Source organism: Xyrauchen texanus, chromosome 40 (genome assembly GCF_025860055.1).
Source record: "Xyrauchen texanus isolate HMW12.3.18 chromosome 40, RBS_HiC_50CHRs, whole genome shotgun sequence".
Lineage (NCBI taxonomy): Eukaryota > Metazoa > Chordata > Actinopteri > Cypriniformes > Catostomidae > Xyrauchen > Xyrauchen texanus.
This window is the reverse complement of record NC_068315.1, coordinates 7014717-7032005: the sequence shown is the minus strand read 5'-3', so window position 1 is coordinate 7032005 and position 17289 is coordinate 7014717. Positions and strand designations below refer to the sequence as shown.

Genomic DNA, 17289 nt, shown 5'->3' with positions numbered 1-17289 from the left:
GTTATGCGTTTCAGTAGAACAAGAACATCACAAGACATTGCAGAATTATATGTTTCAAGTATTGAAAAGTGTTGCCAATCATGCAAAATGTACCACCAACATGCCAGTCCATAACACATTTTTTTCCCAACAATACTGCCACTTTGATGCTTTAATATATGTTTTTTCACGATTGATTAACTAAAATACAAAAGGGCAATAAGTTGTCAGATTGGTGTACTTGGAGAAAATAAAAAACCATGTACCACTATTTCATGTTCCTTCATTTTTATTTCATTTCATATGTTTTATTCTGTAGTCGTATTTGAATATGCAGTGTTTAATTATGTAATGCCCTAATTGTGATGACATCACAAGGCTAACATGTGATTAAACTCACCAAACGCTTTACAAACAAGCAACATTTGTTACACTGACTAAATGAATTACTGCCTTTCTCAAATCCTACTGCTAATACTGCTCTTAAAAGTAACTTTCTAAATCCCACTAAAATTAATCTACCCTAAACAGTTGTCAGTACACTTATAACCAAGTCATGTGTTACTCAGAACATATTTTGTTTTATTATAAAATTTAAATGTTTGGTGAGTAGTACTGTACAGTATATACAGCATTTTATAGGCACAAACACAATATATTTAAATATTTATTCAAATGTGTTCTAGTTGTGGCTTTCAGTCATGTTATATCCTTCTAAATAAAAGCTTAATGGCTATAGTTAAAGGAATGGTAAATACATAGCACCATTTTTGTTGGAAAACAAAGAAAAACAAAGCTTTAAAATGATTAGAAGAAAAAAAAAACAGCTTTCCTAAACATGGTTTACTTCACAATTCTCAATGCAGCTTCATTGGAAACACTTCTTTCACTGTCCCTATAATTTAATACATGCACTTCGTTTAAAATACCTCAAAGCAACTTTGTATATGTATTTTTGGCCTTATAAGGAAAGAAAAGGACACACAAACACACATTATGGCTAATTATGCAAGTTTCTGTGACAAAAACACACTCTAGGCACTTAATTAGCGTAAAGAAAAACTTTTTTGAGGTTCTTTGTCAACAGAGCAAACATAAAATACTATTTACATATATGTAAAAAGTGTTATAAATAGGTTTTAACCATAGATACTATATACATCTTCAAATTATGACAGTATTGATTATGTCTTTTTGGGGTGGCAGTGGAGTTGATTTTGATTGACCCCACCGGATGAAGATACTACGTGATTTCACTTCTCTGTGGGTGCAGAGTGATACATTGGCTTTAGCGCTTTACATGATTTCGGCCACAGACGTTTGCCACCTCACTCTCGTTTTCTCAAGATGACGTAGATTAAACCACTTATGAGTGCCAGAGGGAAGGCTACCCAGGCCAGGATGTAGCAAAAGCCAAAGGACTCTGATGGATGGACCCACTCGCCATTCATTACTGTATAAATAATAACTCCGCTCATAACGAACAGACCTGGGGGGAGTAGAGGACAAGAAACATTAGCTGGTTAGAAATGAAATAGAGACCTAAATGCAAACACGTGTCTTTAAAAAAAGATCTATATAGTTGAGTTGGACCAGATAGTAAAAGAAAATAAGTCAGCATATGGGAACTCATTCGATACTGTTTAAAGGGGTCATGATATGAGGGATCAAATTTTCCTTGATCTTTTGATATACCGCACTCTAAAAATGTACTTTAAGTTTTAGAACTCAAAACTTCCTTCTCACTGCAAAAAAAGCATTTGTTGAAACCAAGCTGCCAAAACAATTCGTTGTCTACTTCTTCCACCTTGTGATGTCACACTGTGGTAGACATTTGCATCTGACCGCCTCCAAAAAAAACACATCAACACCTACTTTAACTCATCACCTCTGTAGCCCCGCCCAGTAGTGGAGAGCAGTGAAATGGCAAGAAGAGAGCAGGTCAGGCAAGAGCAGAGAGACAATCATAACAGTGGACATTTACTGTAACGTCTTAAAGGAGAAGCAGCACCAAAACAGAGCGTTTCTGATAGAGGGTCATAATGAGGGTGGATAATGATCATGTTTTGCCGATATATTTTATTTTTTATTTTTTTATTTTTTGGTGCAAAAACTTTGCTAATATTATAAGTGAACCTAACATTTTAAAATAATAATACAAAAGGCACCTCATTTAAATTGGATTGAGAGAATTTCAATTGTTCCAGAGTGATAACGTTATTTTAAATGCTGGAAACCGGTTAATTTTTTTTATAAGGCCAAAGGGTTTATCACAGTAAATATCAGAGCTACACCACTTTATATTGCCTGAAAAAATGAAAGTGCTTTGATCCTGAAGGGAACTGCAACATCACACATTTCTTTGGCTAACTGCGTTGTGGATGTTACATTCTGTGAATAAAGACATTTTTAACAACTATGTATAAATACTACATACAGTATACATGCATGGCTAATCCAGATACAAGGAAAACATTATTAGAGGTATATTTCTCAGTTGTTTCCAAGTCTTCACTGAATTATTGTTAGAGATGATGCAATAATACAGATTTGATGCTGCCAGGTTTAGACTGAGAAGCAGATCTGTAAATAAAATTATTCTTCACTGTTAATTAACTGCTTGATATGATTTCTACGCTGATCAATCCACCACACAGGGAAAAAGAATAGCTTATTTTAGCTTGTTTTAGTTAGGCAACTGGTTTATTTTGGGCTTGTTTTTCCAGACCAGGTCGCTTGTTTCTCTTGCGAGATCTGGCAACACTGCAATTGGTATTTGACCCACCCATTGGTGCAGAGTCATTTTTCATTACACATTATTAGACCCTAAATACAATCTCCAGATCACAAAATGTCAGGAAGCTTAACAGTCCCCAAACAAATGCTGTATTTGCCCTATATTCTTATAACTGTTAAAGTGATAATTCACCCAAAAATAAGTTCTGGCATCATTTTACTCACCCTTACGTTGTTCCAAACCTGTTGCACTTCCTTTCTTCCATGGAACACAAAACAATTTGGTAGGTAGAATGTCAGCCTCAATCACCATTCCCTTTAATTGTGTCTTATTTTCCGTTCAGTGAAAGTGTATGGTGAATGAGGCTGTCATTCTGCGTAATGTCTGCTTTTGTGTTCCATGGAAGGAAGGAAGTCATGGGTTTGGAACAACATGAGGGTAGATAAATTAAGAATATTCATTTTTGGGTGAACTATCTCTTTACGACTTCGTGAGAGGAAGGAAACATGACAAGGCACTTTCAGAATGTTCCTTACTGCCAGGCGGCCACAGACCACCCCCAGAGTGCCAGTCTTGACATTTTATCTTGTGGCAGTGGCCATGTATCCGGTGCCAATCCAGTGGGCACCTGTAACTGTCTTGCTTTGTGCTGTTTACACCCTCAGCATTCCCCTGACATTTAGTTTTCAATTAGAGTGCCCTTCCTATCCAACGTGAGCTACTGACAAGAGCCCTAAAAGCCCTCAGTATCTTCCGAAAGATCAAGAAGCCTTGATGGCGCCCACAGAACAATTCATCATCCAAGAACTGTAATGATCTACAATAATGTTCCATCTTCAATACAGCCTAAAGACTCTAAAATCTAATTTAACGTTCATAATGAGAGCTATAATTTAACATAAATTACATTTCCAGTTACAGAAAATGACTGCAAAACTCATCTTTCTATATTTAATCCCTTTACACTGTTTGTGGTAAATGAAGAGAGACACCGCTCATTTTGGTGACCACCCGGTGAGCAATTTTTGGTTCTTTTGGGAATGTTAAACAATGTTAATTTATGGTTATACAACATAAAACCTAAAAAGAACATTCTGAGAATGTTAGGAATTTATTTGCCAAAAATAGCCAAATGGGAACCATACACATACCATGTTAGGGGAATGTTCTATGATTGGTAATTCTGCATGTTGCATTAGTTAATCTTACGAAATTATAACCACATTATCTGCAGGAAGATTGTCCATGGCAGAGCACATTAAAGGGCTTTCTGCATTTTCTGATGTTTAATAAGAGTTGACAGGCCTCATTAGACTAACAAGGCCAAGTCTTTTCATCTAGCAGAATAAATGCATATGCACCTCCATAGAAATAGAGGAGATCAGTAGATGTCCCGTAGATCTCCATATCAGAAAATCATTATGAGGAAGGTTTTGATCTTTTATTAATAAATGGCAATGGATCCCAGATGACCTGAGCCGGTTGTGTACAGTATAACAAGCTCAAACACATTTGTAATTAAGCAATTTACTCTTGTAATTTGCCATTCAACGCTCTCTTTCATTTGTACTGTGTGTACTTTGGGTCCATTAACACTGCATGAGCATGTCAGCATGTTGTGGCAGCCTCATTACCATTTACAAAAAACTAATTGATCATATTTCAGCACAACCACTCTGTAGTGTACAACTGTTATTTAGAAATACAGTATGGCTTTTTACTATATTTGGTGGTAGTACACAGCCCCCTAAGGCTGCAGACACTCTTTGTATGGTGCTCATAGCCTTTGGAAAATGCATTAGGCATCAGTTTTTATGTAAACTGTATCCTTTGTGGATTTTTTCTTTTCTCTTTTTCTCTCTTTATTTAGCAATTGATATATTTCATTTTTTATTTCCGTGTTTAGATTGTATGTGTGTAACTCTGGCTTGACCTCAATGATATTTGTTTAGGGTTAGGATGGGGTTGGGTAGGGAATTAATGGTGGTTAAAAAAGGGATAATTGTTGATTCTGTTCAGTAATGTTGTGCTTTGTTTTGTATTATGTATGTGAATAAATAAAAAGTGTTAATAACAAGAAATATGGTTAAAAACAAAAATGGATATATGGAGATTATGTACAGCAGTGAGCAAATTTTAAACAAAAACAAAAATATCTTATATTTTAGCCTAAAATGTGGGTATTCATAAACAACTTCTTGATGTATTTATCTGGGATGCTTTTTGACAGTATTGAAGGAGTTCCCATGTATCGTGGGTACTTGTTAGCTGCTTATCCTTTCCACTATCCAGTCCAAATCATCCATTTCAATGTTCAATGTACACAATATTTTGTCTACAAAACTAATTTTCAATATTTAAACATAATACTTTAGATCATAAGAAAAAAAATTAGTCAATTGTGTTCATACTGGTACTGTGATGTCATGATACTCACTAGCAAGGATCTGGAATGCTCCGGTAAGGAAGAAGCGTCCACCCTTTTGCAGTGTGAATAGCTGGCAGAAGAACAGGAAGAGGGACAGGATGCTGAAGATGATTGATAGGATCATGAGAGCTTGGACTGCCTGGATCCAAACTGAAGAGAGACAGAGAGAAACCATTTCAATACATTAGTGCTTTTACTTATTCCTGAAACCACTTAAGGGAGTTATTGTGTATCTTTATAGAAATAAAAACAATTGCTCTTGCAGGGGAAGAGCCTCGCAGGCCTTTGTCTTCTATCTCATCTGATATTATTGATCGATCACAATAGATTTAGTCGCACTATTATATTCAACTTCAGACAATACCTTTTAAATTGCAGTGCAATTTGAGATGTGCACTTGGACATTTATTATTGATATTGCCATTGCTGGGAAGTGTCAGCAAAAAAAAATTATGCAAAATATCAGTTCGTAATGAACACTTGTTGTTTCCAATATATTGCATTGAAAGTTTTGATAGTTGTGTCATGGATACTGAGCATCGGAGAATTCATGGGCTGTCAGCCTGCTAGAAACCCTTAATGCATCGTGTAATCACATAATGAGGATTCTGTTCCTAAAAGCTCTTAGCAGGATACCGGTACCTGATATTGATTCTCTTTAGATGTCCCAAGGCCAAAACAAGGCAGCTTACTAGTAGGTCCATTAACTCTGTGATACCTGCATTATATGGCTTTAAAAGCCCCCTGTTTGGCATGATTATTACTGCATTAGGGCCATTCCGACTTTTTACAATTACAAAGTTAGTGTTTGCATTAGTATTTCCTGCCTTCCAGGAAATTTGTGTCTCTTGTTTTGCACATATTCGTGATTCACATTTAAAAGAGATATTGATTTACAAGACAAAAGCTTAGATGTTTAGACTTCCATCAATTGAAAGTCAATAGCATAATGTGGGTATGTTGTGTGGGACTTTGGGACTGATGAAGAATGTTGTGGCAGATGTTTATTTTAATATGTAGTGTGTAATTCTGGCTTTGGAATGTTCCACATGTACACCATATGTAGGCTACACTATGGTGACAAACTCAGTGTAATGGACAACAGACATTAATGTCTAATCATTGTTTTTCTTCACTTGAGATTGAGGAATCATTTCTTGCTGTTATTCCAAATCATGTGTACATTATGTGTGCAATTTACTATGATTATGCAAAACTAGTATAAGGAGTAAAAGTTTTGTACATAAACATCTGTCCATCATCTGTGTGCCCAAGCAGTAATAAGTGGAATGCATGGATTGTACAGCATGTCTATTTCTTCTCCGTGGGTCATTCCTGTAGCATCAGGTTTCCACCTCTCTCTCTTTCCTCTCATGTTCAGCTGTGTCTGCCGCTCCCTTTATGGCCACTAGAACAGTCAAGCCACTAAAGAAGAATCAGATGTTCTACTCATGCTTAAAATCAGTGCTTTAACGTGACCGTAAATAAAAACCAGACACTATACTCTAGCCTAAACAGACCCCTTGCTTCACCCAAAAGAAGAATCAGGCCCTTTACTCCAGCATAATGAAGAATCAGACCCTCTAATCTAATCTAAAATTAATCAGACTCTCTAGTCCAGCCTAAAGCTGAAACAGACCCCTTTCTTCGCCCTAAAGCAGAATCAGGCCATTTACTCCAGCATAAAGAAAGTCAGACCCTCTCTAGTCCAGCAAAAAGCAGAATCAGGCCATTTACTCCAGCATAAAGAAAGTCAGACCCTCTAATCTAGTCTAAAGATGAATCAGGCTCTCTAGTCCAGCCTAAAGCTGAAACAGACCCCTTTCTTCACCCTAAAGCAGAATCAGGCCATATATTCCAGCATAAAGTTGAATCAGACCCTCTAATACAGTCTAAAGCAGATGTAGATAATTTACTCCAGCCTAAAGCAAAATAAGTCTCTCTAGTCCAGGCCAATTCAGAATAAGACCCCTTGCTTTACCCAAAAGCAGAATTAGGTCTTTTCATCATAAAGAAGAATCAGACCCTCTAATCTAGTCTAAAGATTAATCAGAGTCTCTTGTCCAGTCTAAAGCAGAATCAGACTCTCTAGTCCAGCCACAAAGCAGAATCAAATCCTTTACTGCACCAAAAAGTAGAATCAGACCCTCAAATCAAGACTAAAGACAAATCATACTCTCCGATCCAGCCTAAAGCAAAATCAGTCTCTCAAGTCCAGCCTAAAGCAGAATCAGGGCCTCTAATCTAGTCTAAAGACAAATCAGACTCTCTTGTCTAGCCTAAAACAGAATGAGAACTTTTACTCCAGCATGAAGTATAATCAGACCTTCTATTCCATTCAAACGATATAGATACTAGACGTCTAGTCCTAGTAGATATCTAGTCCTGCCTAAAGCAGAATTAGCCCCTTTACTGCATAAAGTAGAATCAGTCCACCTAATACAGTTTAAAAATGAATCATGCTGTCCAATCCAGCCTAAAGCAGAATCAGACCCTTTACTGCAGCCTAAGTAAGAACCAAACCCTCTACTTTAGCCTAAAGCAGAATAATTTTTTGGTATTTTTGCTTTCACTTTATTTAGAGATCTCTCAAAGTCCCTACCATCTGCTTGTATCAGCCTGCTGCTAAGGTCCTTTTTTGTGTGTAGAAGTCCAGTTTACTTGCATTATTCTCAACAATTGACAGTAATACCATTTCTTCCAAACAGAAAATGGATGTAGATAATTATAGTGAATGAACAAGTCCACAAATGGAGGTTTCTTGTGCGCTAATGTAAGTAAACATTGGCATTAAAATATGAATGTTCTAGACAGTAAAATATTAGGCTAAAGCTCAGGCAGATATGGATAACCCTAAAAGGATAAGAAATCCTTATTTATGGCATTTGTTCTTTTCAGAATACATCTCATTGGAGATCACATGAGGGGACCGTTCTCATATGCATCCATAAATACATGGCTCTGTTGCTATCTGTGGATGTATTGGGTTACCACAACCACAATACAAATGATACAATTAGAGCTAAAAAAAAAGCACAAAAAGCTCCTGTCACAGAGACAAATTCCTTGTATGTGTAAACATACTGGGCAAAAAAGCGGATTCTAATTCAATTAGGTTTTATCTCTCAACGATTAAGTAAAAATAGAATAGCATCCTCTTGGGAAGTTCATCTGTTCACTGTTACTAAATCTATTTAGTAACATCCTCAGTTTATCAATCTTCAAGAAGTAAACACATTGTCTTTTCCTTCCTGATATGATATTCTATGACATTTGGAGTTTCATGATATAAGGTGTGGCTGAAGACCCTTTCTGAGCTTGACAACAACCTAATGTACAGCATTTGTGTCTCCTGCCATGTATCCATTGCAGTACATGGATATATCAATAGTCCTAATAGCTTATTTCAAGGCAGAAAGTTTAGGTTTTGAAGAGGAGATTCTCTGTTTGCATTAACAGTTCTATGGTCTTTGGTGTGCAGAATGTGGCTTAACAGATGATAAGTAAGCACAAGGGAAACATAACACAGAAGTGTGAGTATGTGTGTGTTCATGTTAGATTCCCAGTTTCATCACTGAAACAGATTTCAATATCAGGATGATGACTAGGATTTAATTCATGCTATAGCTGCAGGTGTAGTAGTTTCTCCATGTCAGCTGTTCTTTCTCAGTCCTGGTGTAAAATACACCATTCAGGTGATCTTAGGCTATCTTTTTTTTTTTTTTACAATTGGTTTGATCACTTGGTCTAAACCCAAGTTCAATAGTGTTCCCTGCAGGTATTGTACTTTTCATGTTTAACATTGTGCAGTAGATTTTTAAGGGATAAAATATTCTGTTATTACTTGCTTATCCTCATATTTCCCCAAGCCCACTTTCTACCTTCTAGTGGAACCCAAAATATTTTAGGTCACATGTCAGCCTCAGTCACCATTCAATTTATTGTTTGAAAAAAGAAGAAAAAAATAATTCAAAATTAAAATCAATGTGAATGGTGACTGATAATAAGACACTGCTTAACATTTTTGTGTTCTACTGAGAAAAGAAAGTTTTGGAAAAAAACATGATGGTGAGTGACTGATGACATCATTTTTATTTTTGGGTGAACTATCCCTTTTAGGATGCATTGCAAGCTGCTCTCCGGAGGCAGTTCATTCCGATAATCAATGGAAGTTAATGGGGCCAGTCCATAAATGTTACAATTAACAAAAGTGTAGCCAAAGATGTAAACATTATACATGTTAACATGATTATAATGTGCTAAAATTGCTTACTGTGTTTCTTGTTACATCTAATACCGAAATTACAAGGTTTCATTGTCATGACAAAAAGTAGTAACATTGGATATAACTTCACACAGATTAACTCATGTAACTTTATAACTCATGTTAACATGTACAATGTAACATCTTGTGGTTACCCTTTTAAAACAGTGTGTATTTTAACGTTTATGCAGCGGCACCATTCACTTCTATTAAAAGTGTCCGAAATTGTTTTCTTTTTTCTAGAGAAAGGAGGGACAAGCATTCTGTTTGTTTGTTTTGTGATCAACATTATGTCATAAATGCAGCTAATTCAGCAGGATTTCTTGCAAATGGGATTTTCTTGCCATTAGATGCACCAGTGAAAAAACAGAAATAACCTCTTTAAAGAGAGCCCATATGTCCAGTAAATAACTACTTATGCAGAAGCTGGAAACATTCAAAGAGAAACGACCTTACTGCTTCTGATCAAGCACAGGGGAGAAGGACAGAAAAGCCCTCTGTGCCCACCCCTGCATCACACCACGCCACACCCTAAACAAACACTGCACATCGTAGCAGCTACGCCAACATACTTGGGAGCTATAAAATAACACAGCGAAGCATTCTGGTCCAGCCTCATTACCAAAACACATAGAGAGGCGGTTCTCGTACTAAAACTATGACACCCTCTGAGAACAGAAAATCCCATAACAGGGCTTCCAGTATCTGCTTGAGAATACCATCGTTTTCTGTATTTATTTTTTTCTTTCTAAATGCACCATACAGAAATCACAAGCCTGCTCTGGTAAAAGCTTAAAATGGCAATATAGCAGGTATGCATTGTAACAGAAAACTCAGCAACATACTTGAAACAATGTATTCTTTTCGGTCTCTCTAGAATTGAATTAATTCTTGGTTCATATTTTTGTTAACAATCTTGTCACTGGCATTCTGATGTGGTTGTGACTCAAATTACGCCATGTTCGGCCTACGGTTCTCCAATGCTACTCCATCACACACACACAGATTCACAAAGAGATCAGTTTAAATCTGAGCTGCTTCAAATACTCGACCTCTGCCCCACCCTATATGTTCTCAAACCTCTCTTCACCCCGGCACTTTCCACTCCCAAACAAGGGGCCCAAGCTCAGCCATGGCAGCCAGACTATTTATACAGTTTGCATGAGCTGATGTTGAAGAGGGATCTGTTGTAGATTTAAACTGCACGCGTGCATTCTCAGCCCTAGATGGCAGTATAGAGGTGTGAGTCAAAATGGGCACACCCACCAAAGAGTGTGGTAAACAAGCAAAAGGGGCTTTGACAGCTATGCCAAGTTCAACCCCTCCGTGAATAACCTGCTATGATGACATACCAAGGGTGCCTGCAGTCAACTTTTTTTTTTTTTTTTTTCAAATGTGAAAGCAACATTATAGCAACATTACAACATTACAACATTATTGTATATGTATGATTGCATTGCAGATTGCTTTTTAACTACATTTTGAAATAAAATCGTAGCAAGGTCCTAACCTCCAGAGCTTCCAGGGTCACATTTATAGTCTTCATTGATTGTGGTGCAGTTTGTCCAGAGGTCTGAGCTGCTGGCGGGATTCACAACCCATGCCTGTTAGAGGATGTGAGAAACCTTATCAGTAAGACCAAAGACAACTGAAACTGTGTCCATCAGTATCTTTTAATCTATAATAACATGTATCAAGTGTAATAACTAAAGACAGACAGACAGTTTTACTTACGCAGATAGATAGATAGATAGATAGATAGATAGATAGATAGATAGATAGATAGATAGATAGATAGATAGATAGATAGATAGATAGATAGATAGATAGAATGCAGAACAGTTTTACTTACGCTGACTATAGTGGACACGAAGAGCAGCACCAGTGCTGCGATGTGCAGAATGACGATTCCAAGTAAGAGGAGCAGCATGATGTTTCTTAGCTGTTCTCTGTAAGCACAGAGAAAGTTTTTACTGATAAAGTACATCAGTGAATAGATGCAACATAGTTACTGAACTACTACAAGCCAATTGAAAATATTGTGTTGTTAGAGCTGTTTCAGACAGTGTAGCTCCATTTAAATAATTGTAATGGTAGGTACAATGCTACAATTTTCTTACCTTTATTTATTGTAATACATTTTTTTTTTATAATTTTTTTTATCTGTCTTGTATTCTTATTTTTTGTCTTCCACTTGAATTATTCTGAAATGGACTGTTATGCATCTGTATTTTTCCATCTTTTATCCTTTATATGTAAAGTACTGTGTTTGTGTATGAAATTGTGAATTAAATGTGCTAAATTAACTTGACTTGCCCTGCCTAGGTAATATAGCCTACACAGTGTAATAATATAATATTAATATAATATAATAAGATTTTTACTTGATACATGTGTTTTAATGTCCATTAATATATCTTTTAAATCTAATCTAGTCTTTCATTTTCCAAACTTATATAAAAAAAGTCTGTTTATGGCCACACAAGTAAGTCCAGTAAATCAGAACGCAGTTAGTTGGCATAAACCCATCAAGTGCACCTTTTTTGCCATCATCATTTTGGCGCAAAAGTTTTTGCATACACATTACAAGTGCAAAACAGCGTCCAAAAGATTCTTAAATAAAACTTAATAAAACGTCAACGACAGACATGCGTATTCCTCTACAAAGTTAGATAGCAAAAGTTTTTGGATGAGCCAAGGCATCAGTCTCTCATACTGTGCTCTCTGATCCACACTCATTTTATACACATAAACAGGCAACATACTTTAGTAAATCGTTATATAGCAGCACAAATCCAACTTACTGAGAGCAAAACGAAGTAAGTCCACAACAATGGATGAAAACACCAAAATGCAGCAGCGCAACTCTTGCCAATGGTACTGCGTACTTCCAAAGTCCAGATCCCTGTGACTAGATTAATAACTTGTATGGAGCAGCAGTTTTAAAGAGGCTCGTTATGGAAGTCCGACACCCTTTTTCTGCGTGGCTACGTCAGGGCGCGCCCCTCTGTGACAGCGCTGTTCCCAATAATTCTAGAACGCGCACCCGTGCTATAGCGCAGGAAAACCACCGGGCACTTAGTCATACGCACATAACTAGCTGTGTTTGGTTCTCATGGATACCATGAACGACAAAAAAAAAATACAAATTCAATTTTTGCAGTAACAGTGTTTTTTAACAAAGTGATATGATATTTCGTTGGTGTAACCTAAAATAGATTCATTCACATTTATTCATATATACTGTAGCTCTGGAATATATATATATATATATATATATATATATATATATATATATATATATATATATATATATATATATATTTTTTTTTTATCATTATTATTATTTATTTTTTTTTTTTCTAAAAAATATTTTTTATTTATTCTATAAAGTACTGACAACATTTCTCCCTAATTCCAAATGGTTGCTTGCTGAAGCACCCCCAGATCATCTCCATCTAACATCGGTGATCTGGGGGTGCTTCAGCAAGGCTGGAATCGGGAAGACTCGTCTTTGTGAAGGGCACATAAATCAAGCCACATACAAGATTATCCTGGAAGAAAACTTGCTTCCTTTTGCTCTGACAATGTTCTCCAACTCTGAGGATTGTTTTTTCCAGCAGGACAATCCTCCATACCACACAGCCAGGTCAATCAAGGCGTGGATGGAGGACCACCGGATTAAACCCTGTCATGGCCAGCCCAATCTCTAGACCTGAACCCCATTAAAAACCTCTGGAATGTGATCAAGAGGAAAATGGATGGCCACAAGCCATAAAACAAAGCTGAGCTGCTTTAATTTTTGAGGCAGGAGTGGCAAAAAAAAGACACCCAGCAGCCAGGGATGGATTATAACTTGCAAAGGCCCTGGGGACAATCATCTCCAAGGGCCCCCCTCCACCCAAAAGTTGTTGAGCGTTTAATTCAAAAAGTTTTTGAGCATTGTTGAGCATTTAATTCTGCAATTAAATGTTCTAAATGACAATATTTTTAATTGGAATTTAGGAGAAATGGTGTCAGTACTTTTATAGAATACATTTTTTTTTTTCATTTTACTCAGATACATACCTATAAATAGTAGAAATCCAGAGAAACTGATCTGTATATTTAAGCTATATCACATGAGCAAGAGTGCGATATGGCTACACATCAGCACTGCTGTGATTCGGCTGCAGGTATTAGGCCGCAGGTAATTACTGCAGTGCTGATTTAGGGCCATATCGCATGATTGCGAGTGTGATGTTGCTTATATACAACAGTTCAATGAACAAGTACATTTTAAAAATGAGGAAAAATGGAGTATGGTCATAAAAATGCATTTGTGAATGGAACTACTTTATTACGCAATGGATCTGAATCTGTCGTTGCTGGTTCAAAACAAATGATGCATCCAAGCCTCTGTTAGTAATTCAAAAATGTCACTTCAGAAATTGTATAACAGCTTGTGCTGTTTCTAACAAGTTATTGGATAAACAAGGATGGATAGATGGATGGATGTGTGTGTGTGTGTGTGTGTGAGAGAGAGAGAGAGAGAGAGAGAGAATGAGAGATGGAGTATGCGCCAATCCCAAGCAGAAATGCTGTCAGCTTTCTGAAGATCATATTTCAGTGGAAAAATAGCACAAAGCGGGGGTATTTCTCCCTATTTCGCAGTAGCCGGTGCGCAAGAGTCGATCACTATAGAAACCGCAATGTCCTCCGTCATTTTAAACAGCACTGAGTGTAATTAATCAGTCTGTTGTGTCTCTCAGCTGTGATGAGCCATGATGCTGAAGTTGTTTGTTTAAAGCCATGTCCTAGCTTTAGTAATTCAAGTGATCAGGAAGAGCTGTTGTACGTACATGGCTGACGCAGATTCACAAATGATCTTTTGACACCACCTGCTGGCTAGCATATGTAATGTAAAAAAGAAAAAGACAAACAGATGGCTCTTAACTCATATGCACTGCTTTTACACTTTAGTTTAGAATGGCATGAACACAAGCTGAGTGATACACACACAGTGAAGCGTCGGAGTGCTGATTGTGTCAGACCATCAGTGCTCATGGAATGTCTCTCGTCCAATCAGATTCGAGGACCGGAAGTAACTGTTATACAACAGTTACTTTCGGTCCTCAATATATATATATATATATATTGACTGAATCAATCTATCTATTTTAGGTTACACCAACAATATAAATATATATATATATATATATATTTTATTAAAACCAGTTATTTAAATTTTAACAAAACATATTTACTGTGTGCTATAACTAGAGAAACGTGATTATGACAGCATTATTGCGGTTCAACTTTGTACTTAGGACTGTTTCTATAGAAACAGAGCAGGCAGAGTATTTGACCACATTTGTACAGTAAACAAATGATGATGTGTATTTTTAGATGTGGCTGTAAACATAAAGAAATTCACAAAAATAGTTTGGGTCTTGTTTCTTGGCTTATTTAGGGGTGTACTTTTTCTTTTGTGGTTGCCATGAGAACAAAAGATACAAACTTATTTGATGGTTACTCTCGTTATCACTGATACTGTCTGTGTGTGAAAATGATTATGGCCATTATCTGGCCTTTGGAATGTGCAGAATTCCTCTGCAAGAGCGATTCCCTCCCTCTCTCTTTCTTCCTCTCTCACATCAGTCATCAAATAGGAAGTCATCGAAAATAGGGAGGGCAGCAGAGAGAGACTGAAAGAGTACTGAGTGTTTTTCCTGATATGATAGAGTCCACGATATGTTGGGATGATTAGGGAATAGCAATGTCTGGATATTGGACAACTGGACCTTCTTTTTTAACATTAACAATGTAACATGTTTTATATACTTATTTTTTTATTCCTTAAAGATAAGTCTTTCTGTCAACACTGTCAGTTTTATGAGTGCATGTTTTGTGGCCCCCACTTTACAGTCCTATCAGTGGTCAATGGTGCTGTCCAAAGCTCTTAGTGATGTTGATTACATTTGTATGACTACCCATGCAGGTTTTCACAACATTTACATGTTATTTGAGTAGTTGACTTCCCAGGTAAAATATTTACTGTGCACGAAGAGTTTATCAACCCACATAGCAAATATAAGAAATATAGTGTGACAGATTTGTATTTAAGATTTTGAACAAAGGTTTATTGTCAGATCGGTTCAGCCCATTGACTATCTGGATGGGAACAAAACTCTTATCTAAATGCGACATCATTGCATATCTGTGAGAGTCCTCAGATTTTTCACTCTGCAATGTGACTGGCTTGTTGTCCTTGCTTATCACCCATTGACTCAAGCAGAGAGCAATGATCCCTGTGGTACTATGGAATGTATTGGCATTCCAGTTACACAAGAGAAACCATGGAGAATGCAAGCTTGACATGAGCATATAGTAAATGGGGCCTTGTGTCCTCGATTTTATTTTTGAGCAAACTGTCCTTTGCTCAATCAAGGAGGATAGCCTTAACTGTAATGTTGTAACACTTTCGGGTGTATTGATGAACCTGGCCATTGTGGTGGAGTTCTTAGCATTGCAGCTAGGAACAAAAGACAAAATCTGTGCACTTTAAAGGTGCATTCAGTAACTTTTTGTTTGTGTCATCTTGGACTTACACTGACACCTAGTGGTGTGGATGCAGCATCATTCAAAATCAATAGTTTTCAGTTACAGATGCCAGTATAGAAATTCACTATTCACAATTAGCCATGATTAATTTAATGCAAGAGTGAAAGTGTCCAATAAAAAGATGGTAACGGAGATTAAGAGAGTCGTTTTCAGCTGGTCATGTTATTCTAAAATGGCAGCCCTCATGAGGGCCCCTCCCCATCTAGAATAAAACAGCTTTTATATGTTTACTGATATGACTAACATCCTAATTTCATGTGAGTGGTGATGATTACAATTTATTTCTTTAGGAGTACAACTTTTTTAATGGGGAATAAATTACTGAGTGCACCAATAGAAAAATGAAATGCTTCATTGATCCCCATTGGACATTTTGTGAAAAACAGCTGCAATAGCAAATGCAGAGTGCTTAAATGGATACAGTCATGCTTAAGCATTTTAATTGATTTAATGCATTTTCATGACTACAAGATCTTCTGTTTCAATCTATTTAACTTTTCACAATAATTTCCTTTCTCCACATGTGATTACTTAATTCATTTGGCATGGCTTTGATTTTGTTAAGGTAGCAATTGACCTTATGTTTTCAAGTTGAAGTGGTTTGATCCATTTGATTCAACACAAATCTGTGCAGTGCAAGATAATGTGAAGTGTACGAGAAGTAATCCATAATTTTGGTCCATTTTCCCATAAGAGAAAGTCGTAAATTTAAACATGTATAGTTTTGCAAAAGATTCATTATGTCAACTTTTAAATGTACACTGGCATATGCATTAGATGAAAGCCACAAAATATACATTACGATAAATGTAGGATTTGCATTGATTTGCCGCAAGTAGATCACAATGCACGCTGTTTTTGGTAGGATGTTGCTCTCTGATACAGTATATCGCCTCATACATGCCAATGTTGAGAAAGACTTGAGAAGAGAGTGGATGGATGGGATCCATGCCAATGTAAAAGTGTTCAATTCACACACCCACACCCACACACACAAACACACACCACCACCATCACCTGACCAGCCTCTAATGTTACACACTACAGCCATTAATAGTGTGTCATTTATATTTGTGAGTCATTGAGAGAAAAGCCCAGACCTAAGTGGTGAGTGAGAGGGGTGTGTGACCCTGTCATGTGTTTGGGGTAAGTTAGTGTGCTAAGTGTTTTTGTTTTAAAAGATTTATCTGACTTATCAGACCTGTTTGGGTTTGAAAAGTGATTTTGTCTTCTTGACCCTAAATCTCTTCAGACTGGAAACCAACAACAGTATATGTG

General features: G+C 36.8%; 1 protein-coding gene across 1 annotated transcript; it reads right to left on the bottom strand.

The window, feature by feature from the left end:
• Positions 1-250: 250 nt before the first annotated feature.
• pmp22b (peripheral myelin protein 22b) lies at positions 251-12374 on the bottom strand. The gene is made up of 5 exons (XM_052113141.1): positions 12213-12374; positions 11261-11357; positions 10919-11012; positions 5154-5294; positions 251-1468 (listed from the first exon to the last, which is right to left on the bottom strand). The coding sequence occupies exons 2-5, from the start codon at positions 11336-11338 to the stop codon at positions 1308-1310; spliced, it is 474 nt and encodes a 157-aa protein (XP_051969101.1). The 5' UTR covers positions 11339-11357; positions 12213-12374; the 3' UTR covers positions 251-1307.
• Positions 12375-17289: the final 4915 nt, after the last annotated feature.

Coding starts and splice junctions, on each gene's coding strand:
- pmp22b (XM_052113141.1), bottom strand. CDS start 11,338: ATGCTGCTCCTCTTACTTGGAATCGTCATTCTGCACATCGCAGCACTG. Junction 11,013..11,260: donor TCGTGTCCACTATAGTCAGC/GTAAGTAAAACT, acceptor ATCCTCTAACAG/GCATGGGTTGTGAATCCCGC. Junction 1,469..5,153: donor AGCATTCCAGATCCTTGCTA/GTGAGTATCATG, acceptor TACTCCCCCCAG/GTCTGTTCGTTATGAGCGGA.